At 45.3% G+C, this 25,694-nt stretch overlaps 1 protein-coding gene across 4 annotated transcripts in view; it reads left to right on the top strand.

The window, feature by feature from the left end:
- Window positions 1–5,040: 5,040 nt before the first annotated feature.
- Window positions 5,041–25,694, top strand: part of SH2D4A (SH2 domain containing 4A) — an 82,541-nt gene continuing 61,887 nt past the window's right edge. The window contains exons 1-3 of one of the 4 annotated variants that reach the window (XM_031014044.3): window positions 5,218–5,609; window positions 10,895–11,279; window positions 24,463–24,622. In XM_031014044.3, the coding sequence (XP_030869904.3) occupies window positions 11,099–11,279; window positions 24,463–24,622 (341 nt within the window). In that variant the 5' untranslated portion in view covers window positions 5,218–5,609; window positions 10,895–11,098. Of the gene's footprint in view, window positions 5,610–10,894; window positions 11,280–24,462; window positions 24,623–25,694 lie in introns of all 4 variants that reach the window. The other 3 variants (XM_031014046.3, XM_055348187.2, XM_063709121.1) reach the window with 3 other exon arrangements.

A 25,694-nucleotide genomic window follows, 5' to 3' on the forward strand; every position in this document is an offset into this window, starting at 1 on the left:
ACCAACAATACAAAATTCAGCCAGGTGAGGTGGCACACACCTGTAGTCCCAGCTACTCGGGAGGCTGAGGCACGAGAATTGCTTGAACCCAGGAGGCAGAGGTTGCAATGAACCGAGATCGCGCCACTGAATATCAGCCTGGGCGACAGTGCGAGACTCAGTCTCAAAAAAAAGAAAAATAAATAAAATAAAAGCATATGATTCTGTGACAGGATAATAACATGATCTCCATGAGATCACCTCCTCCTTTGATACAGAATAGCATCTCATCTCAGAACACTCAGGCTACAGGAACCATGCCTGAGGTTAAGGTATTCTATAGAACATATTAATAGCTATTAAGTTACAGAGCAACTTAGGCTTAATTTCCAAAAATGAGCTTACTCAGGTTAATCAGGAAGGCTCTGGCTCTCTCTGGGCTAACCCAAATTTACATGCATTCATTTGTACAACAAACATATATTAAGTACTTATTGTATACCATGCACTGAGCTAGGCTCTGGGAACAGAAATATAACGAGGTTAAGTTTCAGCCTTCCTCATACATGCAATGTAACTGGGGAAATGAGGGTATGCTGGGGACAGCATGGTGTAGCAGAAAGAGCCTTGGACTGCACGTTAGAGGTCTTGAGTCCCAGCCCTGGTTCCCCCACTGCCCAAGTTACTATGTAAACCTAGGCAAGTCATTGATACTCCCTGTACCCAAGCGTCTTTGTGTGTCAATTGAGGATCACAAGGGCCTGCCTTATCAAACATATTATGAGGACAGAAGGAAGTAATAATCTGAAAGTTCTTTGCAAAGTTAATCTGCACAGATTTATGGTGTCATTATCATTTATAGTTCACTCAGAGGACTAGAAACAGTATTGGAGCGTTAAGTGTCATGTAAATCTTTAGTGACATGTTTCTTCCTTGGAATCTAACTAGGAAATACTGTCTTAAAAAAAAAAAAAAAAAAAGTAAGACTGGAGTCTTTTGTTCCTGGGCATTTAATGAGACTGTTTATTCAAACAATTTGGAAACGCTGCTTGCCACATACCAAAACTAACAATGAAATTCATACTTTTAAGTTCAGTATTGGGCAGGAATTCTTCTTTCATTAAAGACTCTCAAGATAATTTCTGAAGCCCAGAGGCATTCTTCCTTTCTCTCTTGTGTGAACCATTTCTCTATTAAAAAGAAGTGTGGATTTGAGACTCTACAGGAACGTACTAAAGTGAAGCTCACTTATAAAATCAACTATATTACAGATTTCTTTTTAAAAATCTCCTCCATTCTTTTTATCCTTCTGGTATTGATTCCTCTGTCTCTTCTCATTTTCTTCTTCCTTCTTTTTTTCTTTATGTTTCCTCTCTGGGTCAGAATTTGACCTAAAAGAATCACTTGGAATTGTTTGGTTTTCCATCAATACCTTCTTATTGTACTTAAGATGAGTCACACACTGGGTGCGGTGGCTCACACCTGTAATCCAGTGCTCTGGGAGGCTGAGGTAGGAGGATCGCTTGAGGCCAGGAGTTCAAGACCAGGCTGGCCAACATGGCAAAACCCCATCTCTACAAAAAATAAAAAATTAGCCAGGCCTGGTGGCACATGCCTGTGGTCTTAGCTACTTGGGAGGAGCGTTTGAGCTTGGGAGGTTGAGGCTGCAGTGAGCAGTTATCAAGCCACTGCACTCCAGCTTGCGCGATGGAGTAAAACCCAGTCTTAAAAAAAAAAAAAAAAAAAGAGTTGTTGCTTTGTTCAGGCTCAAAAGCTTGTGTGTGACTTGCAGGTCTTCAACTCTGAACCCAGGACTGAGAGTAGAAACTGGAGCCGAGTCATCTACACACCTAGCCGGCCACGAACCAGTGCAGCTTTGGAGGTAGCTCCCATCTGCTCTCCATCAAGAGACATAGGTGCTGTCTGTTAGGAGAGAGACCCGATGGTGACTTGCTTCACTTTCACTCCCGAATTCAGTAAGGTAAATGAGCTAGTTAACTTAATGTAGTGTAATAACTATGAAAAGAGATTATGCATCAGAAAGTCTTTGTTTTAATTCTGTATGCCACTGACTAGTTCTGTGATGTTTAAATTGGTGAATGTGGCAATATAATTTCTATGAATCTAGAACCCTCTCTCTGAAGGGTTCAGGGAGCTACCCTCTTTCATATTTCTCTATTTGTATAGAATGATCTCTCATCTATGGGCCATGCCCTTCCACTAGAAGCTATGCCAGGTGTTGTATGCATTTAATTGTCCTCAAAATACCAACACACCAGTCAAAACCAACTCTGTTTCAAATTTAAACAATGGCACTTATCGAAGAGGCCATAAGCTGGCTCTGATTCAAACATACACTAAGAGGAAGAGGCAAAGTGTCTTACTTTACCAAAGGGCAGAATGAACTTCAACTTCCACTTAGAGAAATCTGGAGGACACTTGGAGCCATGCATGGGGTGTGAGTGGGAGTGGGCGAGCCTTTGGTGCCAAAGAGGGAAATGCCTTCCTCAGCTAAAGGGCTGAGGAAGGAACACATCCATTAAAATGTAGGCTATTTGTTTCATGGTATTCATTACCACGAATAAATGACAAATTAAAAATATTAGTAACCAATAAATAGATATTTAGCTTTTCTCTTTAAGTTCTGGCAGTGAACGCTGCAGCAGAGCATTCCTGAACACGTGTTGGTGCTACCATGTTCCATGTCTGTGACTTGTCAGTGGCCAGCCCCTGTCAGCAGTCTTCCCCACATTCATCCCTACAACACATCCTAGATCATGGAGGGGGGAAATGTTTTCCTCTGAGAGTACTGGCCCAAAGGGAGGGAAAAAGTAACTGAGGGCCCCACAAGTAATAGGCCACCTGATTTTTTTTAGAGCATTATAAAACATTCTTGGCCAGGCGCAGTGGCTCACGCATGTAACCCAGCACTTTGGGGGGCCAAGGTAGGCAGATCACCTGAGGTAAGGAGTTTGAGACCAGCCTGGCCAACATGGTGAAACTTAGTCTCTACTAAAAAAAAAAAAAAAAACAAAAAAAAAAAAACAAAAAACAAAATACAAAGTTAGCCAGTTGTGGTGGCAGGTGCCTGTAATCCTAGCTACTTGGGAGGCTGAGGCAGGAGAATCACTTGAACTCAAGAGGCCGAGGTTGCAGTGAGCCAAGATCGCATCACTGCACTCCAAGCCTGGGCAAAAAGAGTGAAACTCCATCTCAAAAAAAAAAAAAAAAATCGTATTGTCTACTTTTGAAATTAAGGGAAAAACATCTACCTTTTCTCTTCCAGACCATGCCAATTAAAAGAGGAAATTCCAGGAGTCAGCAGAAAGGGAACAAAAAGAGAAGGTGGTAGAGGAGAGGGGAGACCAAGTGAAGAGGATGGAGAAGAAACTATAAAAATAAGAGAAGAAGAGATCATGGCAAATATAGGAAAGAGCCACGAGACAAGAAGGATGGAAATGGGCAGATGAGAGAAAAGGGAAGAGAGTCTGGGTTCTGAGTTGTTTGCATTATTTGTGTACAGCGTGCGTTCCTTTGGGCTGTTAATATTATTTCAAGATACAAGCGCCAAGGTGTTTCCTTACCTAATCTCTGAAGTGGCAGACCATCATCACTTCTGCCGGGTTCTATTGGTCAAGCATACCAACCTTTACAAAGTGGCGGGGAGCTATGCAAGGATGTGAATACCAGGAGGACGGGATCCCTGGGAATGACTTGGAAGGTAGGTGGCATGGTGGGCAGAACCCACAGCCTAGGGTGAGATGGCAGGAATGTGGAATTACAGTACCTTAATGTGATATGAACTGATCTGAGTGAATGTGTTTGAACACTCACCACATGCCAAGAGCTGTTCTAATCTCTTTCCATGTAGCATCTCATTTAACCCTCTTAACAACTTACCGAGGCAGACACTCTTTATCCAGAGGAGGAAAGTGAGGTACAGAGGTTAGTAGCACAGTGATAAAGCTGTTATAAGGAAGGACTTGCCAGGACCTGGAGAGAGACTGGGTGTGAGGAAGGTAACTGGCTGTCACAGTGTCCTGTGGGATTTTTCCTAACTGATAAACCACCATGTATGGTTCAACCGATGCATCCATGCAGGGCTAGGATTCATTCTGACCTCGTCATAGCAGCTTTCCAGGGGCCAATCCCACTCCAGCCTAAAGCACCCCACATGCTATCATTGAAACTGCAGTAGGAACTAAGCCTTAGACCAGAAATTCCTCCCTGATGGGATTCCTGGAATTGTTCCTAAATAGCTGGGTCTTATTTCCTGACAATGCCGCCTGCCCCGGGGCTTGATGTAACTCTGCACAGCTTCTGCAGTTTGGAGAGGCAGGGAATGCCATTTTGTGTTTGAATCCAGCAGGTCAGGCTCCTGAAGTGGTCAGGTAGTCCGTGGAGAGGACTACTGGTGTTTACTGTTTATTACATCTCTCCCAACACACAAAATCTGGGGTTCACCAAAGCAGGCGGTTTTCTTCCACATGCTCCTCTAGGATGGAAAATGCCCTCCAGTGGAAATGCCTTTCCACTGTGCTTCTGCTGAATTTTCCTCCAAGATTTCCTCTAACTGTGGACTGCCAGCTCCTCCCTGACGTCTTCAGGCACCAAGCCAACCTGTTCTTGTTGCAATCCTCAAGACTCCTTTCAGGATCTTAACTTTTTCCCCAGTTTTCTTTCATTTTCTCCACCTGTCTGTGTTGACTGCGGTCTCCTTCCTTCCAGCCTTTTCCTTCCTTCATCTTGTCCTACAAAGCCACACGTGTACCGACAAGTGCCAAAGAGTTTGATCATTTACTTAATGTCAACAAAAGAAAAAAAAAAAGCTCTAGAGTCGCCTTGGCCTGCAGCACCCAAGCAGAGTGAACAAGTGGGGCCTGCGCACCCTCCTACCCTCCACCTAGCAAGGAACCCCGAGCTCTGAAACGTGGAAAGGCCCAGATCTGCAGATTTAATCTAAGTCCTGCAGTCCCAAGAGATCACAGACTGCAGATCCCTGTCTCATGAACTAAGAGAGGAGAGGAGCAAGCCTACCCCGGACTACCGCAGCTCGGGGACAGCGCGCGGGCCAGGCGGCCCGACATGCGCAGGCCACGCAGCCTCGCCGACGAGTGGCCCTGGAGAGCCTCCAGGCGTCCGGGTGGGGCCGCGATTGCGCCCCGCCAGTCACCCCGGCATGTGGGCGCGGCGGGGCGGCGCGGGCGGGACGGCTAAAAGAGCTGTTTCGCGTCCGGGCCGGAGTATTTGCTCAGCCCGCCTGCGCCGCTTGGGACGCCTCTGCCTTTCCCTCCCTCCCTTCCCCGACGGCTTCTGGCGGCCAAGTGGATGTGGCGGGTGATCGAGCCACCCTGCCCAGGGGCGCCCAGCACTGGTAGGTGCTGGGGGTGGGGAGAGGCTTTGGGGAGAGTGTGCATGGGGTTGGAGTAGGGGGAAGGGAATTTCCTCGGAGGTTGCATGGGTGCATGGGAGGCGCAGGGGCCAGATCGGGCGGGCGGAAGCCTCACCCCCGCCTCCACCCCTTCGCGGCGCCCGGGGCGGGCTCAGGTGCGGGGTTGGGCGGCGAGAGCGGCTGCGGCGGGTGTCCGGTGTCCGGTGTCCGGTGTCCGGTGTCTGGAGCCGCTGGCTAGGTGAGCGGCGGTCCCCGGGGTCTGGGGGTTTGCAGGGGGTGGCGGGGGAACTTCGAGGGAGAGGGTCTGCCGGTTCTGAGGACCTTCGGGGAAGTTCTGGAATCGGGCAAGTTCTGGAATCGGGCAGGGACACGCGGCGCGTGCTTCCACCCGCGGGGAGTGCAGGCCCCGGGAGGGTCGGGGCTGGCCTAGAGTTTCTAGACTCCTAGCAGGAGCACGTCCTCGACCTGCGCCTGGAAATCTTCCAGGAGGGAAGTCCCGGGAAACGGTGGCAGCCGGCGCAGCACCCCCGCAGCACGTTCCCCGCGCACCGGCACCCAGGGGCGCCCCCACGTGGGGTCTGGGAGCGCGCGGAGGCCAGTGCAGCGCCGCCTCCCTCGGGCTGCAGCGGCGAGGCTGGCCCAGACCCAGACCGGGTGCCCAGTGCGCTCAGCCAAGCGGCGCCCCTGCCCGCTCCTGGACTCGGGGGTCACGCGGGCACCGGAAGGAGCTACAGTTTGTAGGTTTTCTGAGTTGTCTCTCCCTTCCCAGGGAGCTTAGAGAAGCAGCAAGCGTGGCACCTCCCCCTTTCAAACAGATGCTCCTCATCGCTCCAAAGGCTTTTGTTTGGTTGCTGGTTTAATAGAAACAACGACTTGGGTACCATTATTTTAAAATAGTGAATAAATAAGTGGAAAGCATACAGGGGCATAGATTTGGCATATGAGTGGAATTCTCTATGTATACTAAATCTGTGTGTACAGTAATCTCAAATTTGTGAAGAATAGTATATATTTACAAACTGCTGTCATCTCTGGTAATTTGTTTCATCCTCAAAAACAGCCCTTTTGCTGGTAGATGAATAAGATAAAGTTTCAATAAGAAAACAAAGTTGGACCACAGCGCTGGCTGTTTTAAAAGAATTAGAATTCAAACTGTATTGTTAATGTTATAGTTACACTGTCCATACCACAATACTTTTATTTATTTTTTATTTTATTAGGTCGGTGCAAAAGTAATTGCGGTTTTTACGTAAAAAACCGCAGTTACTTTTTTTTTGGCCATGTAAAACACAATAACTTTTGCACCGACCTAATGTTTTTAATTTTTGAGACAGGGTCTCCTTCTGTCACCCAGGCTGTGGTGCAGTGGTGCGATCTCGGCTCACTGTAGCCTCAAACTCTCCAACTCAAGAGATCCTCCCACCTCAACCTCCCAAGTAGGTGGGACTATAGGTGCGGGCCACCACGCCTGGCTAATTTTTATACTTTATGTAGAGACGGAGTTTTGCCATGTTGCCCAAGCTGGTCTTGAACTCCTGAGCTCCAGCAATCCACCCATGTCCACCTCCCAAAGTGTTGGGATTACATGTAGAACCACTGTGCCCGCCTACTATTTTTACGATTTAGCCTGTATCTAAGGCCTTTTAAAATTGTATTTTGTTTAGGTTTCAGAGTTATTCAAAAGACAGTTGTATTGTAGAACAGTGTGAAGGTGTGAGAATCAGGCCAAATCTATGGTATCATGGAAAACAACGGATTCTCTGACCTTTTAGCAATTGGTGTTCAGAATAAATAGCAGGTGTGGGCTTGTTGCTTATCATTTCTCTCTTTTAAGAAAGGGGCTGTGTTAGCTGAACTATTCCTTTGTTGGATCTTGAATAACCGGAGGTTTGCTGCCCTTGATATGGTATGGGAAAGTCCTCTGAGTTTGAATCCGTATCAGCAATGATTACTTCCTTGTCAGGGAGTGAAAGTGGGAAAGCCCTAGTTAGTTAATTTCCTGATTTCTATTTCTTCTACCCTGGCTCCACCAGGCTCCTTCACTTCACAGTAGATTATGTCAGAGACCCACAGATTAGAAGTCACAGACTGAACCAGTCATTTCACAGATGAGGAAACTGAGTCCCAAGGAGGTGAGGTGACAGCACAGAGTCACACCGCTCATTAGAGGCGGAGCTGGGAGTTGAGGCTGGAGTGCCTCTGGGTGTCTTGGGTGCACTGTGCTGAGCTTGAGTTGGGGTCTGAGAAAGCCTTGGAGTGGGGGTTAGGTGTTGGGAGTTAGAGGGTGAGGGGGACAGGTGATTTACACCAGTACCATTCAGCAGCAGCAGAATGGCCACATCGTCAACGGCCTGACCACAGATAGTTGTCGGCTGGGTCCCCCAAGTATTCTTGGAGGCACAAGGAAGCCAGTGTCTTTCCTTCAAGATGAACTAGTTAATTTTAATGTGAAAAATCCACGTTTGCTATAAAAAGTAAAACAAAACAACACAAAAATGGAAATAATGTGAGAATTTCATCACAGAGGTGCCATGAACCTCCTTGCACATGTGAGAGGCTGTGCTTTTTGTGCTGTTCTTAGTGTTTGTTTGGAAGGGGAAATTGTAGAGACGAAGTGGATGACTAAGTGCAAGGGGAAATGGGACTAAGTGTCTGGTGAATACGTGGGTAAACAATGTCCACACCTGGGCCAGTGTGACCGTCGGTTCCTTGCTGTCCTTCCTGGCTGGGGTGTGTGCACCTGGCCTCCCCTAAGCTTAGCTACAGTTGACCAGGAGGAGGCTTCTGCCCTGTGTCAAGCACCATCAGTTCAGCGTTTCTGTTGCTGCAGGAATTTGCTGGCTTCCATTCTGAAATTTCATACATGGCACCACATCCTGCTGTTCTGATTCTGGGCACACAAATAAACTCACAAAAAGGCCTCTGTGTTGTGTATTACAGTGAAGCTGAGTTAGAGCTGGACTGCCCGGCTCTGCCGCTTACCAGCTGCTGACCTGTGCTCTATCTTCCTAATCTGTGAGATGGGCATAGTGATGGGCTGGACTCCAAGGGTTATTGTGAAGATTAAGTGAGTTAACACATGTAGAGTGCTTAATTAAGATGGTGCCTGGTACAAGAAGTGTTAGCTGTGTTATCAGGAATATGCAGGGCGGGGGAGACAGGAGGAATGTGACTTTGACACTTTAAGGGTTTTAGATTCTAGGATCTACCCATGCCTTGAATAGGATTCGGCGCATTCAAAATGGGGAACACAGCAGAAGTCTCAACCCCAGCTGAACTGTTCATCTTCTGCCGTGTGTGATTTCTGCAAAAACCAACCATTGAACATAAGGACATTTACTGGAATGTCAAGGAGTCATTCTGTCTCCTTTCTTACCACTTTATCTTGGAGCTTGTGGATTTCATTGGCTCCACCCTTTGAGAAGCTGCTAGAAACAAAAAGTCAAAAGTCAAGAAATCGTGACAAGACATCCATTTTTTTTTTTTTTTTTTTTTTTTTTTGGCTGTTCAAGCCTTTAAGGGTATCTCAATGCAAAATACAAAGTTGGCAAGTGGATCTGGGAAGGGTGTGATATTACTTTTAGTCCTTTAAAATTTTTCTCTTAATGTTTGGTTCCATTTGGATTCTGGTAGTTGAATGCTGCCGAGATGATAGGTTGCAGTCAGTAGGGATAGGTGTAGTTTCATCAAGGGCCTGGCTTCACAATGAACAGTCAGTGAATCTAAGAGCTGAGTATGCGCACCACTCTGTGGTAGCCTAGCTGTTGAACGTGCTTGTCTCAAAAGACAGGTGTAAATCAAGGAACTACTTTTCACGGAAGAGGAGGAAGACGGGAAGCTGAAGGAGGCCCCCAGGTGGTGAGAGGGGCATTACAAATCTAACTGTATCAATGACAAGGTGAACGAAGAGAAACCAACAACACTATGATGGCCATAATATAGCTAAATGACTTGTCTGAAGTTTAAGACTGTTTGAACATAGTATGGAGAAACAACGTATTTGAGAGCACATGGCAAGGTGGTAAGATTATTGAGGTGTTATTATAAATAATAAATTATTGGTCAATTTCTTTTTTTTTTTTCTTTTTTTTATTTTTGAGACAGAGTCTCCCTCTGTTGCCCAGGCTGGAGTGTAGTGGCACGATCTCGGCTCACTGCAACCTCTGCCTCCTAGGTTCAAGTGATCTCCTGTCTCAGCCTCTTGAGTAGCTGGGATTACAGGCACCCACCACCATGCCCAGCTAATTTCTGTATTTTTTGTTTTTTTAGTAGAGACGTTGGTCAGACTGGTCAGACTGGTCTCGAACTCCTGACCTCATGATCTGCCCTCTTTGGCCTCCCAAAGTGCTGGGATTACAGGCGTGAGCCACCCCGCCTGGCCTGTTGGTCAATTTCTTAGGACACATGTGATTCTGAAAAGTTGTAGTAAGTTTTTTTTCTTATATCTTATTACATCGAATCCAAAGTCTTTTGTTTTCCAGAATAGAAATATTTACATAGTTTCCTGCTGATTACAAAAGTATGATGGTTTATGAGACTTAGAAATTGTTTAAAAATAGAGAGAGAGAGAGAAAGTATGACAGTGTGGTAATATTTTTAAGCCAATATTTTAAAATAGAAATGTGGAAAGTAGAATGAAACCTCAGTAGGATTTCCAACCCCAGGAGAACTTCTAGGAGGCCACTGTGCACTCTCGCTTTATGGTTTCTCTTTCAAGGAGCCATGCGGTAAAGTCATATAAATGAAGGATCCTTTGTTATGAACCTAATGACCTCTTCATCCCCCTAGTTTATCTGGTCTGTCCATTTAGATTTTATTAAACTAGGTTATCTGGAAAAAGCACACCTAAAACTCAGTGACCTTCCAGAATGTAGATGTATGTTCTCTCTTGCACCTGCCCTGATTTTCATGGCTCTAGTAGGTTATCTGGAAATTACATTATCCTTTTGGAAGAGGAAAGTACATAATTTTGTTTATTTAATGCTACTTTTTAGGGAAATTGCAGAAAATGCATGGTGGTCTAGTTTTTATTTCTTCCTTTCTCTTCCTTGAGCATGGCTCTATTTTGGTTTGGTTTGGGATGAGTTACTCTGTGACATCTCAAAAGTGGTATTTTCTTTTGAAATAGTTACTTTGCAGAGAGCCTTTTAATTTCTTCCTGTGACTTTTTTTTTCTTTCTTTTTTCAGCCACACAGTTGGTGGTTTGTTAGGCTCTGGGGTAATAATGTGTTTGCTTAGTTGGGAGCTGGACAAACCTCTGTGAACTTTTTTTGTTTGCCTGAGATTGACCTGTATAAAGTTAGGGTTTGTTTTCTTTTTTTTTTGACAGAGTATCTTTAGAAATTACAGGATAGAGGTTATACAAACTCTTAACAAAGTGTGCCTCAGGTTTTCTTCTTCTCTTTTCTCTCTGAACTGAAAAGTGATACCGTGTTTCCTCCTAGCTTTTTTTTAAAACCCGTCCTAGCCAGTGTCCACACATTTTAACACGCTGCCTGAACGTGGGCTCTTTCTCTCTGCAGGTTCAGTGAACAGCATTTTGGACAGGACATTTGGTGCCAGGTCTGAGTAGCCAGTTTGCTGAATTATTGTCCCAGTCAGCCAGGATTGTGAACTGTTTGGGAAGTTTCGTGGAAACGCCCAAGTGCCAGCACAGGTGGAGGGACACCTGGAGGTCAGTTTCAGGAACTTTTGCCACAAGTATAAAAGACTTCAGAACTGCAAAGATGCTGAAACAGATACTGTCGGAGATGTACATAGATCCTGATCTACTGGCAGAGCTCAGCGAAGAACAGAAACAGATCCTGTTCTTCAAGATGAGAGAGGAACAGATCCGACGATGGAAAGAAAGAGAAGCAGCTATGGAAAGAAAGGAGTCCCTGCCAGTGAAACCCAGAGCAAAGAAAGGTAAACTTATCCACGTTTCTTCTGTGGATGTGTTGGTAGAACAGCTCCTGGCTTGCTTTGACAATTTCACACTAGTCACAAGCAAAGCAGGTGCAAGTTCCAGTTTGGCAGATGAATCCTAAATGTTATTGAGAATCTAATAGTGCAGTATGTCCACCTGAAGTCTACACACACACACAGCATTCACCATGGAGTTGCATAGCTATGAGGAAATCTTTTACTTGAAACCAGACTAACCTGAAGCTGTATTAAAAAGTCACCTATGAGGTTTGATTTGAGGGATATTAAGAAAGGTTTCTATCTCCTTTATTGTTGCTGGTTTCTAATATTCTACTACTAGAAAACAAAGTTCTTGTATCAATATATTTATAGCAATTCTGTTTGCATTTCTTAGACCTCAGAGATTTTTCTTTGAGGTATCTTTTTAGGGAACACCTCCTCTTAAAATGTAAGGAACTGCTATAAGGAAAAAAATCATAATACTATCTTTTTTTAGTGTGAATGAGTTTCTCAGATGTAAACTTTTCCTCATTATCAAAGGAATCTCTGGTAGTTTGAGAAGGTTCTTTTGAGACCATGGGGAAGGAAATCTTTGTACATTAAGACTTAAAGCAGACAAGGTGCAGTGGCTCATGCCTGTCATTGCAGCACTTTGGGTGGCCGAGGTAGGAGGATCACTTGAGTCCAGGAGTTCTGACCAGCCTGGAAATATAGTGAGACCTTTTCTTTAGGAAAAATAAAAAATTAGCTGGGCATGGTGGTACATGCCTATAGTCCCAACTACTTGGGAGGCTGAGGTGGTATAATTGCTTGAGCTCAGGAGATCGAGGCCACACTGAACTGAAATCACACCTCCGCACTCCACCCTGGGTGACAGAGTGAGACTGTGTGTCAAAAAAAAAAAAAAAAAAAAAAAAGACTTAAAGCATATACACATACAGACACAGAAAAATACACATTGTCCACCCTCCTCACTCCGTTCTCACTAACCCCCACACCCCCGCCTTGCTGTTTACACGCGAAGTCTGTCATGGGTGAATACCAAAGTTGTGAAAACACAGCACACTTTTCAAGGTCACTTGAAGAGGCATCTAAGACCATCTCTTTTCATGTTTCATTAAACCAGGAAAATAAAATTTTGTAAAATCACATATGGTTTCAAAGATTGAGAAAATGAATCTCTCTTGCATTCCTGGTATATGCCCAGCAGGTTCACAAAGGAGGTCAGTGTAGCGTCCTTTACTTTTTACTGTCTTTTATTAAAAGTAAAAAGACTTTTTTTTTTTTTTACATCATTCCAATGATGCCTTTATCATGACAAGGAAATAAACAGAAATATGTCATTTCCTCTTGTTATGATCAATACAACTATTTATGAAACACCTCCTGTTTCAGACACTATGTGAAGCACATTTATGCATATAATGCCTAACCTTCACAAAACTTCTGCAAAGTCAGCAGTGACAGTCCTGTTTTACAGATGATGAGACTTAGAGAAGTTCATTTTTTTTTGCTTGTTTGTTTGAGATGGAGTCTCACTCTGTCACCCTGGTTGGAGTGCAGTGGTACGATCTTGGCTCAATGCAACCTTCGTATCCCGGGTTCAAGCAATTCTCCTGCCTCAGCCTCCCAAGTAGCTGGGATTACAGGCATGTGCCACCACACCCAGCTAATTTTTGAATTTTTAGTAGAGGTGGGGTTTCTCCATGTTGGCCAGGCTGGTCTTGAACCCCAGACCTCAAACGATCTGCCCACCTGGGCCTCCCAAAGTGCTGGGATTACAGGCCTGAGCCACTGAAGCTGGCCATGAAACTTAGATAAGTTGAGTAATATATGCAAGGTTATACCACCAATAGATGCCCAGTTCTGTTGGATTTTACATTATTCTGCACTATCCAAAATACAACTTTTCCTCCAACAAATAACATGGCCAAACTGAAACATAACTCTTTCTTTCTAAACTGGTTTATGCACCTTCTTGGATTCCCTAGTCAGAGTTTTTCAGATATAATTGGGTCTCTTCTGGGCACCATGTTCACTGTGAACATAACATATATTCGTGTGATGGGGTGATCTTGGGGACTAGCAGCCAAAGGGTTCTTGCCACTAGAGTCAATGGCCCAGACTCTGTTAGACTTTGGGTTTCTCGTGTTTGCTGAATTGGTCTCCTTGTGATGTCTTAAAATAATAATTTCAGTTTCTTTGCTTACATTTCTCACTTGTAGGGTTTTGAATCTACCTCTCAGAAACCCTGTGTTAACTTTGTTAGTCAAATGATCGTGAGAAAAGTATGTTAATATAAGTGGGGAAAGTTCTATCAATATCTCACGTCAAAAGTGTATTACCCCCTTAAATTGAAAACTTGGAAAAATATATTTTGCATTAAATTAGTTCCTCTTCTGACTACAGAAAAGGAAAAAGTTACTCCCACTTCCCCTAAAATCACATCACTTCTCTTTCATCTTGCGCTGTCTTTGAGATAAAGCCATAGACCGTCCAAAGCAATGCTGTCATGGCTGGTGCTGCCAGAGGTGCTTATCTGTGCTGCAGACCTGCTAAGCCCGTGACCCTTGTGGGTTGACAGGTCACTCGTGCATCTGATCCCTGAAGGCTTGTGCTCCCTGCCTCCCCTTCTCCCGCCTTTCTGGTTAGTACTGAGCTAAGTGCTGCTTTTTCTTAGCAGTTCTTAGCCACACGGTGGCTTTGAAGGTTGTTCATTTCATTAAAAACATCATAGGCCACCCCTTCCATTCCTTGACCCCCTCTAGCTTATCACTTAGAAGTTCCTTCATTGTCATCTGGTCATTTTTCACTACGAATACACAGACCCCTGTGCTTAGTGTTTGGGGATCATCACTAAAATTGTTGTGTATTGTGTATCACACGAACTTGTCTATTATTCTTTTTTTTTTTTTTTTTTAAGACAGAGTCTTGGTCTGTCTCCCAAGCTGCAGTGCAGTGGTGTGAGATTTCAACTCACTGCAACCTCCGCCTCCCAGGTTCAAGCGATTCTCCTGCCTCAGCCTCCTGAGTGACTAGCTGGGATTATAAGCATCTGCTACCATGCTCAGCTAATTTTTGTATTTTCAGTAGAGACAGGGTTTCACCATGTTGACCAGCCTGGTCTTGAACTCCTGACCTCAAGTGATCCACCCACCTCTGCCTCCCAAAGTGCTGGGATTACAGGCATGACCCACCATGCCCGGCGTGTCTACTTTTTAGTAATCTGAAGGCTGAAGTAGAAGGGGCTGAAAAACTATCAGCATGTGAATTTAACTTAGTACTATATGAGAAGATCATTTCTGATTTCTGTAGTGGGAGAATGTGATACTTAGGGAGAGACGTATGAATCTACTCTGCTTGCTGGGGTAGCTAGAGGTCTACAGCCGCACCGTCCAGTGCAGTCACCACAAGCCACATGTGGCTCTTGAGCACAGGAAATGAGGCTAGTCTGGATTGAGGTGTGCTATACATGTAAACTACCGGATTTCAAAGACTTGGTAGAAGGAAAAGAAAATGCCACATTAATAATTGTATATTCCTTATATATGGAACTGATAATATTTTGTATTATCTTGGGTAAAGTAAAATACTTAAATTAATTTCACCTGTTCCTTTTGATTTTTTTTTTTTTTTGAGACAGAGTCTCTGGCTCTGTCACCCAGGTTGGAGTACAGAGGCATGATCTCAGCTCACTGCAACCTCTGCCTCCTAAATTCTAGCGATTCTCCTTTCTCAGCCTCCCAAGTAGTTGGAGTTACAGGTGTGCACCACCACACCCAGCTAATTTTTATATTATTAGTAGAGATGGGGTTTCACCATGTTGGCTAGGCTGGTCTCAAATTCCTGACCTCAGGTGATCCATCTGCCTCGGCCTTCCAAAGGGCTGGGATTACAGGTGTGAGCCACTGCACCCGGCCTCCTTTTGATTTTTTTTAATGTGGCTACTAGAAAAGTGATAGTTATGGATATGGTACACATTTCTGCATTGCTATAATGGTAGTATCAGCCAGCATTCAATACACTTAACTGGGTATCAGACCCTGAGCGTTGAGATTAAGTATATTGTCTCACTAAATAATCACAGCTAAGCCTGAAGTGTGTGTTGCTATTCACATTTCACAGATGAGGAAAGTCAAGCTGAGGGATGTTCATTAACTTGGCCAGGGCAAACAGTAAGTGACAGAGCTGGAATAGATCCTGGGTCTCATTCTCCCAAAGCCAGCACTGTTAACAAATAAACTACACGTAGAGCTTAACTGGAGCTTAATGACAGTGACTTTTGTCTGAAGCTACCTTCACTGGACCTTAATGACAGTGACTTATGTGAAGGCACCTTGCACACATCTAAAACATGTGCTCGCGTCAGGAATCTGCCACAGAGCCTTCTTCTTGGGTGATTTTATTGGGTAACGCAAACAGAAGATGCCTTCGCTTAGCAGTGTGTTTCCCAGCACTTGTTTCATGGGGTCTATGTCAAGTTGATGGAAACCTAATGCAATGGGCTGAGATCTGGTTGCTGTGCAAGGTGCGGAAGGGGCTCCTCTGTGTGCCCTTGAAACAGACTTGGATTCATAGAGCTTTGTTTGCTGCGTTCTCATTGTTCCCAAGGGGGCAGATCCTTTATGCAAAGCCTTCCCTCTATTTTTGTGAAATAATGTTAAGGCCATTGGTTCATGCCATTGACAGTGTTTGCCTCCCTGCCTTTCCCTTTTGAACTCACTGCATGCAGTAGGGCTATCAGCACAGGGGCATCAGCTGCTGGATTCCTTCCTTATCTTGATCAATTCCTCAGCCGCCTCTGACTCTAGATGCCTCTTGGTGTCTCTCTCTTGGAGTTGCCGCCCAGTCACGAGTCTCTTGCTCTCTCCCTGTTTCTTTTTTCTTCTCTGCCTTCATCTTGAATATCTGTATTCCCCAGGGGGTGCCTCACACTGCACTGGTGGTTTGTGGTTTTGAGATGAGGCTGGGGGCTCATAGACTCCTTTGAAAATTTACTGAAAGCTTAGAGCTAGGAAAGTGCACAGAGACACCATTCTGTGTATAATCTCACAATGTTCATAGACTCCCTGAAGCTCATTCATAGACTCTCAGGGGTTCACAGATCCTAGGGTAAGGTGAAAGTTCTGATTCTCTCCCTAGGGCAACTCTTATGACCTTTAAACGTGAAACATCACCTTCAGGCCAGTGACTCAAACCCAGATTGCCAAGCCGGACCTCTCACCCGAGTGTCGGTTGCCTGGTGAGCACCTCCGTTCAGAAGACCTGTAAGCCTTGCAAGCTTGATGCAAAACCCAATTCACCAGCATCACTCCAACTCCCTCCAGCGTCTGCTGGTCCTGCCTTTTACTCTCTGTGATGATGGGTGGTATTGCTCTGTTCCCAGTCACCAAAACCAGAACTCCAGGAGCCACGCTGTTTCCTCCCTGACCCTCACCCACCCACCTAGTCTCTGATGCCTTGGGTTTTGCTTCATCAGTCCCATTCCATAGAGATTTCCCACTACCAAGATACTGGTCTGTTAGGATGTGCCAAGCATAAGTTTTGTATTCATATGATTTCATTTAATCCTCACGAGGATCCGGTCAGGTAAATTTTGCCCCCTTTATTGTTACAAATAAGGAAACATACTTAGAGACATAATTTGCATGAGTCAGTGGTAGAGTTAGGATTTGAACTCAGATACAGTTCAACTCCAAGTCTGTCCTGAACTACCGGCCCTGAGCCCCACTTTTCTGTTCCCCCAACTCTGGGCTTTATAATTTAACTGGGATTGGCTTCCTAGCTGCGTGGCGAACATCTTTTTTGGGTAACACGGTCGTCTTCCTTGAGCCATGGGCTTCACTGATGTCCTCTCTCTGTTTTCTAGTTCTTCCATCTGCTTTTCCAGCGGAGGTTCTCTCGTTTCTATATTGCCGTCTGCTTCCCTAGGCTGTAGTGCCATGCAGGTTCCCCAACTTTCTTTCTGTTCTCATCTCTAAATAAGCATAAAAATTTATTAAAATGTTTAAAAATTCACTTTGATATTAATAACTTCAGGATTGTTACGTATGCTAACAAATATAGGAAATAATGGGGAAAGCAACAGTTTGAATCATTTCAGGAAGTTCTGATAGAAATGGGCCTTGGCCTTCATTAAAATGAATACGGGGCTAGACCTAGCGTTTTCATCACCCTGCCGCTCTGTGGAGCCGGGAAAGAACATCATGGCGACTTCACATCCCTGCTTGCCCAGTGGGGTCCTATGTGTGGTTGCCACCCCAGTGTCCCTTTTCAATTGCTCCATTTTCACCCTCCAAAGCATTTCAGTTTGGACTGTATGAGGTAAGCTGGCCTAAACAAGTTTTGCCATCACTCATGCAGAATGGTTTTGAATTCTGTTCTCAGTGTTTACTAGCTCTGTGATCTTGGGCAAGTTATTTAACTTCCTTGAGCCTCAACTTCCTCATTGCAAAATAGGTGAGTAATCACCTGAGCTGATATTTAGTGACAGATAGGGCATGGGCATCAACCAGTTGGAAGGGATGTGGGCCCTGCCAGTCAGGCATTTGTCTTCTGGTTTCTGGGTCAGTTGAGGGGAACCGGGGTGTCCCAAAGGAGAGGCCAGAGGGAAGGAAGATCCACTTGGGACAATATGGCAGTGGTTTCTGGGAGTCTGCCAGCATGGTAACAACCTTGGTGTTGGTGGGCACCTTGCTTCCATCAGCTCTGATGAGACCTCACTGTAGTTAATATGGAACGTTGCTACCACTGTCCCCTCTACCTCATAGGAGGCCCTGGTGTTGATTCTCTTTTGCTGCTGTTGGCTCAGTCTTTGGTCTTTTCTTTGTGGGGATAAAGTACATGATTCTCCTTCCCTTTCTCTCTGTTCTCTTCCCCCACATCATGTGTGTGTGTGTGTGTGTGTGTGTGTGTGTGAGTGTGTGTGTGTGTAGTGTGTGTGAGAGCATGTGTGCCTGCCTTTCCCCGCTCTCGCACACACATCTTTTACTGTGATTGCCCATCAGGTTGAATCCAGTGGGGGTGGAGACCAAGGGCTGACTCCTCAAAGGTGAGTCTTAGCCCTTGATCTCCACCTTAGCTGAATCTAAGGCTGGCATTCACTGCCCCCGAGGAGCTAATCCACACTGATGCCCACATCTCACCCTCAGGTGCCCCTGTCGAACCCATCACCTGGGAATAAATCCAACACAACAGTGTTGTGAGTGGCATCATGCTGCAATCTAGGACTGGACCAAGCCCGGCCATCTCCTTGCCAGGGACATGTGTCACCCCACTTTTATCTGATGTTTTTCAATACTGCCTAGTTAGAGGAGGCCCTGGGGGAAATGTCTCTCAGATCTTAGAGATTTCTCTGCAGAATGAAGTGTGGATGTATCTCTACTTGGCAGTATGGTTCTGAGCAGGACTGACCTGCCTTTCTAGAAAAGTTGGTTTTAGAAAAACACTTCAAGAAACCCCCAAGATAGCAAACATGAAGAGTCCTGCAGTGTATAAACATGATTCAGGGACTGGAAAGAGAAACCCTGTAATTAAACGAAGTGCTATAAAAAGCTCCCTCCTTCACTCACCTCTGATTAAAGAGTGCGTGTAATTTTAAGGTGAAGCAGACAGAAAATGCAGAATGCCTGGGCGGTATTCAAGTAGGAAAAGACACGTGCATGCCCCATTAGGCTCCCTGAAATGTACCTTAAGAAAGCACACTTAAGGAGGTACACTGCTTGCAGAAATGGGGTTCTGTGTATCTCCATTTTCAACTTCTCTTACCAGACTGGAGCTTTCCTCAACTCCTTGTCAATGCTTTGTTCTTCACCTGCACCTCCTTCTGTCCATCATTCCCTGGGTGTCATCCTTGACATCCTTACTCCCACCTCTTCCAACACCCCAGGTATACTCCCTGCCTGTGTTTCCCCCATTTAAAGAAATCGTTCAGCCAACTGTGCTCTTGAAATACTCTTTCTGTCGCTTGGGTCTATGGAGCAGTGCTGGGAATGTAGCAGACACTCAGTAAATACTTGCTGAACCAATAACGGGGAATCCTCCTTTTCCTCTTCACAATAGACTCCAGAGCACACGCTGACTGCTGACACCAGTTCTCACCATCCCTTCCATCCCGCCTTTGTAGCCTGTCCCCACTGGCGTCCCCAGAATGAGTCTCTCTGAAGTCCAAGGCTGCCTGAGAGCTTTCTCAGTCTATATCATCCTCCGCTTCATCTCAGCAGGGCTTGACACTGCCCTGTCCCTTTCCTCTCTCAGCAACATGGCAGGACATTCTCCCTGGTCTCCTCCACCGTTTGGTTATTTGGGGCATCAGAATCCTCCATGTTTTTCATTTGTTTATTGTCAATCAGGACTCTCTTTTCCCTCCCCTTTCTTCTGCCCTCTGAATAAAGCACCTGCTTTTCCAAGGTTCTCTTCTTAGCTTCATTCTCTCTATGAGCTCATCTGTACCAGTGGCTTCAATGACGCCACCTATAGAGTCATTCCCAAGTCTACATGGCTAATCTCAGCCTCACTTCTGGACTCCAATTCTGGATTCCAGATGTCGATTGAAAGTCCTCATATGGATTTCTAGTAAAAGTAAAAATAACGTAGTCCATGCTTCTAAAACAGCTCATTTTTTTTTTACTCCTTAAGCAGATTAATTTTCTTGTCACTACTTCTGCCTGTCCCCTGCTGTGTTCCCAGTTAGTGAGTTTCAGGATTCTGGCATCATCTTTGAGTCCTTCCTTAAATCCAGTGGCCTGAACCTTCCTATATTCTTGAACACTGTCCTTTCCTATGCCTGCCCTATTTAGGACCTGACAGCCTCACTCCTGGTCTTTTGACCCCTAGTCTCTCCCCATTCTCTCCCCAAATGCTGACTGAACACCCACCACATGCCACCCTGGTCCATCCTGTATATACTGACATGCGGAGCAGAGCTTCCTCAATCACTTTCTGATCCTTGCACCATCTGCGCAGAAATATTCATGCGTTCTTCATTGGCCACTCAGATAAAGAATGTGAAAATAATACACTCTGGGCATTTGTCACCTAGCAGGCCTGTGAGGTAGGACTTTCTTACCTCTGTTTACTATAGAAGGAACTCAGGCTTGGAGACATAAATTGATGTATGCATGGTCTCATAACTTGTCAGGGGTAAAACTGGGATTTTGCTCTAGCTTTCTGGCTCAACTGCAGTACAGGGCCTAAATTTCAGTCCCTTAGCCAGGTGTGTGGGACCCTGTGCCACATGGCCCTCTGCTCCCCTGTGTGATGGTCAGCCTATGCCACACACATGCAGGTGACTTCTGGTGCCCCTCTCGGCCCTGGTGGAGACCCTCATTTCCTATTGCCCATGGCTGCCTGCTGATTCCCTTCTCTGTTCTTTGGTCATGCTGTTCTTTGCATCCAGTGTCAAACACACCTTCACTCTCTGTCTAAATTCCATATCCATCCTCCCATACTCAGTACGAAGAACTTGTCGTATTTCTCTTTTGTCTTTCCAGAGCAATCTCTCCATCCCCTGAATCCTCACTGGACTTAGTAGAAAATCCACTGTGGTTATAATGTATGCTGCCCTGGCCCTCCAGGGACTTAGCTCTTTTTTTTAAGCATTCCCACAGCATCCTTTAACACCACCTGCCACCACCTTTTGAAGTTCTAATAATTTTATAATTAATTAAGTATCCATGTCTGCTTCCCACAACTAGAATGTTAGTTTCCTGAGGACAGGGACTACTAGAATGTTAGTTTCCTGAGGACAGGGACTAGACTCTCTTGTCCTAAGTGTTTACCTGCGTGATATGGTTTGGCTCTGTGTCCCCACCCAAATCTCATCTTGAATTGTACTCCCATAATTCCCACATGTTGTGGGAGGGACCTGGTGGGAGACAATTGAATCATGGGGGCAGTTTCCCCCATACTGTTCTCATGGTAGTGAATAAGTCTTCTGAGATCTGAAGGTTTTATCAGGGGTTTCCACTTTTGCATCTTTCTTACTCTCTCTTTGCCTGCTGCCATCCATGTAAGACGTTACTTGCTCCTCCTTGCCTTCTGCCATGATTGTGAAGCTTCCCCAGTCATGAAACTTTAAGTCCAATTAAACTTCTTTCTTTTGTAAATTGCCCAGTCTTGGGTATGTCTTTATCAGCAATGTGAAAATGGACTAATACACTGTGTCTACCTCAGTGCCTGACACGTATTAGATATGTGATGAAAATTCATTAAATGCATCACCTAATGTCTTGCTCCTTCTCTTGTAGACTCTAGGTTACTTGCAGGGGAATGGGCACATCTCTTTCATCCCTTTCATTCCTGTATCACCTGCAGCATCTAGCTCTACATCTTGCTAATAGCAAAAACTCATTTTCTGCCTTGTAGAATGAACTACAACGAAGGCCTTGAGAGTCATCCCCTCATCTGATGTGAAGCCAAGGGTATCCTAGCTAACACTCATTATACTAGAACAACTTCCCCCCTCCTCCTACAGCTTCAGGGAGTTCATGGAACCACTTGAAGCTCCTCCAGTATCCCCGCTTTCTGAGCTCATTGAAGAGCTCTTAGAGGTGAAAAGTCAGCAGAGAGACCATTGTCAGTGCCACTCTGTCAAGAGCCCATTTTTCAGCATCTCGCTAACTCTCACATTTCCCATCTCATTCTCTTTCTTCTTGCCAAGAGCCACTATTTCTTTATGGTCACCGTGTTCTCTCTGTTCCCTCCTTTAAAGCTTTCTCGACTCTGCTCCTCTCCTTTGCTCTCTTCTCTGTGTTTAGCTTTGAAACCCCAACTGCTCACATGCAGTTCTAGGATTTCTCTCCCCACCTGCAGCAATGCCCCTTTTCCCTAAGAGTTCCTGCCCTGCCCATAGCCCATGGAGGCTGTTCTGGAGCTGTTCTGGGCTGTCCTAGCTGAGTTGCTGGAATCCCTCTGCTCTTCCTTTTTCTTCCCCTGGCACAGTGCCACTTGCCATCCTTTCTGGGCATCTTCCTCTTGCTGTCAAAAAAAAAAAATACCGACAGAGAACTACTTAGGTGAAGGCTGAGAGGCTGACATAAAAAAAATATTATTAGTTGGCCTGAGAGAGTGTAATAAAGGGAGTTTTATGAGGTATGACAGCTTTCTAAAGTTAACAAACCATCTGGCATTACGTCAAACAGACAAAGAGCTTGCCAGGAGCTGGCACTGGTGCCCAGCCCCATTCGGGCATGGTGGGATTGATCTTCCCCTCTTTACCTGGAGGCCACATTTGCTGTTTCTCCGCAGTGAAAACAGTAAATGGGAATTCTTTGGTAGTGCAGAGTCTGAGTCTATTCCCTCTGCCCAGCGTCTCTGTTTAGAACATACTGCAGGAGTGTCCACTGTACCAAGAAGGGTAGAAAGGGTCAAAAGAAAGCACGATCCTGGCTTTGAGCAGCCTGCTTTGGTAATGTATCCCAAGGTCACAGTACAAAAGTCAACAATACATTGGACAGAAGACACCTTAATTGGAAACCTCCTTTGACTTAGTGTGAGAGGACAAGACACAATCCCAGTGTGGATGTTTTGCTCATCAAACAGGGCCCAGCACACACACCAGCCAGGTGCCCTCTTCCATGCAGTCAGCACCACTGCTAGTTTGGGGTCTTGACTAGAGGTCCACCTTTGGCCCACGGTTGCCCTGGGTAGGCCTGACAGACTCAGGGATGGTCTCTGTTGGCCTCTCCTAGGTACGCTCCACCTGCCCCCGGTTTAAGGGAGCATGACCGATGTGGCCACATTTCAGGAGCACTAGGATGTAATCTAACCTGGAGGCCAATTGTAAACAAGTGTTATTTAAGTAGCTTCACCAAGTATCATACTACCTGGTCGTATTATCTTCTCACAGGCTGGTGTGAATCTCTGAGGCAGCCATATAAGTAAATAATAGGCTAGCAATGATAGCAGTTAACCTCTATTGAACTCCTGTTATGTGGCAGGCACGAGGGGAAGAACTTGGCACAGGTAGCCTGCCTGCCCACAGCAACCCTAGGTAGTAAATATTGGTATTCCCATTTTGCAGATGGGGAAATTGAGTCTAAAGAGTTTAAGAAAGTTGTCCAAGTCACATAGCTTGTAAGTGACAGGGCTAGGATTTGAACTCAAGGTGGTTTAAATCTAAAATGCCTCCTTATCTGAGGCAAGAGGATTGCTTGAAGCCAGAAGTTTGAGACCAGCCTGGGCAACAAAGCAAAGCCCTGTCTCTACAAAAAATTTTGAAAATTAGCTGGGCATGGTAATGCATGCCTGCAGTCCTAACTACTATGATCTCACCACTGCACTCCAGCCTGAGTGACAGAGCAAGACACCATTTCTAAAATAAAATAATAAATACAAATAAAATACAATATAAATAAAATAATAAAACCTGCTTTTTACCCACCTATGAAGCCTTTGAATATAGTACAAATGCCACACCCTTGAGCAGCTGTGGAATTCTGGGTTACAGGGAGATAGTTAGATTTAAGAGATTATGGTGTGAAGTGCTAGCTCTGTTACCCTAAAGGATAATGCAAACAATGAATGCTTTCTTCTCATTTCAGTTTCTTCATTTATAAAATAGGCACGTGCAGCCGGGCGCAGTGACTCACACCTGTAATCCCAGCACTTTGGGAGGCTGAGGTGGGTGGATCACGAGGTCAGGAGTTCAAGACCAGCCTGGCCAAGATGGTGAAATCCTGTCTCTACTAAAAATACAAAAATTAGCTGGGCATGGTGGCAGATGCCTGTAATGGTGAAACCCTGTCTCTACTAAAAATACAAAAATTAGCTGGGCATGGTGGCAGGTGCCTGTAATCCCAGCTACTTGGGAGGCTGAGGTGGGGAACTGCTTGAACCCAGGAGGCGGAGGTTGCAGTGAGCCAAGATCATGCCACTGCACTCCAGCCTGGGCAACAGTGTGAGACTCTGTCAAAAAAAAAAAAAAAAAAAAAAAAGCACGGGCAAAAAACATACCCCTAATATTTTTAAAATAAATATTTTCACTGAAGCTGCCTCTCACTGCCACCACTGCCATTGCTACCTACAGATGTTCCTGAGCAGTTGGAAGTTCTTTGTCTCATCTAATATATATATATATATATTTTTTTTTCAAAGACCCTAAATACTTTAGTGATGGAAACAGTAATCTATGACTAAAGATATTTGTTCAATCTGAATTTTTTGTTTGTGTGTTTGTTTGCAGAGAATGGCAAATCGGTTCATTGGAAGCTTGGAGCCGATAAGGAAGTCTGGGTATGGGTGATGGGCGAACACCATCTAGATAAACCCTATGATGTGCTCTGTAATGAAATTATTGCTGAGAGGGCCCAGCTGAAAGCAGAACAGGAGGCAGAAGAGCCCAGGTATGAGATCTGCAAACCAACCAGATACTTAAAGACTCTCCAGACTTTGGAAAACATTGCAAACACGCCTCTTGCTCACAGTATCAGGTGGGAGAGTAGGGTTGGGTTGGAGGGTCACAAAAGTCACTTCGGATCTCTTTGGAAGGTTGATTTAGACTTTTGATCTAAAGTCTTTGATAGCACTAAAGACCTCATGAAAGTCTTTAGTGCTGTCAAATCAGCTGCTTCATCTCCCTGCTTGTCATTCCAGTTTTGATCTGTATGAGTGTGTGAGTTCCCCAGTGATCACCCGTGGCTGCACTAGAGTCATGTTAGAGCAATGCAGGCCGACGCAGCTGAGTATCAGGAACATATGTGAGAAATGCACTGACTGTGCAAGCTTCAGGCCTTCCAAGGAGATCACTTAGATACAGGCGGCTGGATAATCAGGCTCTTTAGGTGCCTACCCAGTGCAAAGTACTGGGAATTCAAAGAGAAACAGGGAGCTTCCAGTCTAGGAGGAGAAGTAGACATATGCACAGCTCACTGTGGCCAGTGCAGGCTGTGATTTGTGCTATAATTAAGGTACAAACAGAAAGTTTACCAAGCATAGGTGGGAACCTATCATTCTGATCCACAGACGAGGTGAAATCTGAACCAAACCTTGAAAGGGGTGGTTTTCCAGCTACGGAAGGCCAGGAAGGAAAGTGCAGGCAGAGGGCTTAACCAAGATCCCTAGACTTGACTACGGATGGTTCTTTGGGGAATGATGAGGTCTTCTGAGCATTTGGAATACACTTGGACAACTGCTTCAGAGGCCAGATTTAGGAGTTTGGAACTTATTCTGTGGACGGTGAGGTTTTTCACTAGGGAAGTGACATCAACTGCAGATGTAGGAAGGTAACTCGGAGGGAAACTGAGGCAGGTGATGGCGCTCCTCTGCTGGGTAGCTGGGGTGCTCTGGGTGTCCTCCTCTGGCTCTGGGCAGCGATGTCGACAGCCTTACCCTGAGGTGGTGAAGTGGAAATTGGGACAGACATGAGGACCACCGTTCAGTTCCCAAGGGCTAGGGACACAAAGCAGACTCTGTGGC

Source organism: Gorilla gorilla, chromosome 7 (assembly GCF_029281585.2).
Source record: "Gorilla gorilla gorilla isolate KB3781 chromosome 7, NHGRI_mGorGor1-v2.1_pri, whole genome shotgun sequence".
In the NCBI taxonomy this organism is placed as follows: Eukaryota; Metazoa; Chordata; class Mammalia; order Primates; family Hominidae; genus Gorilla; species Gorilla gorilla.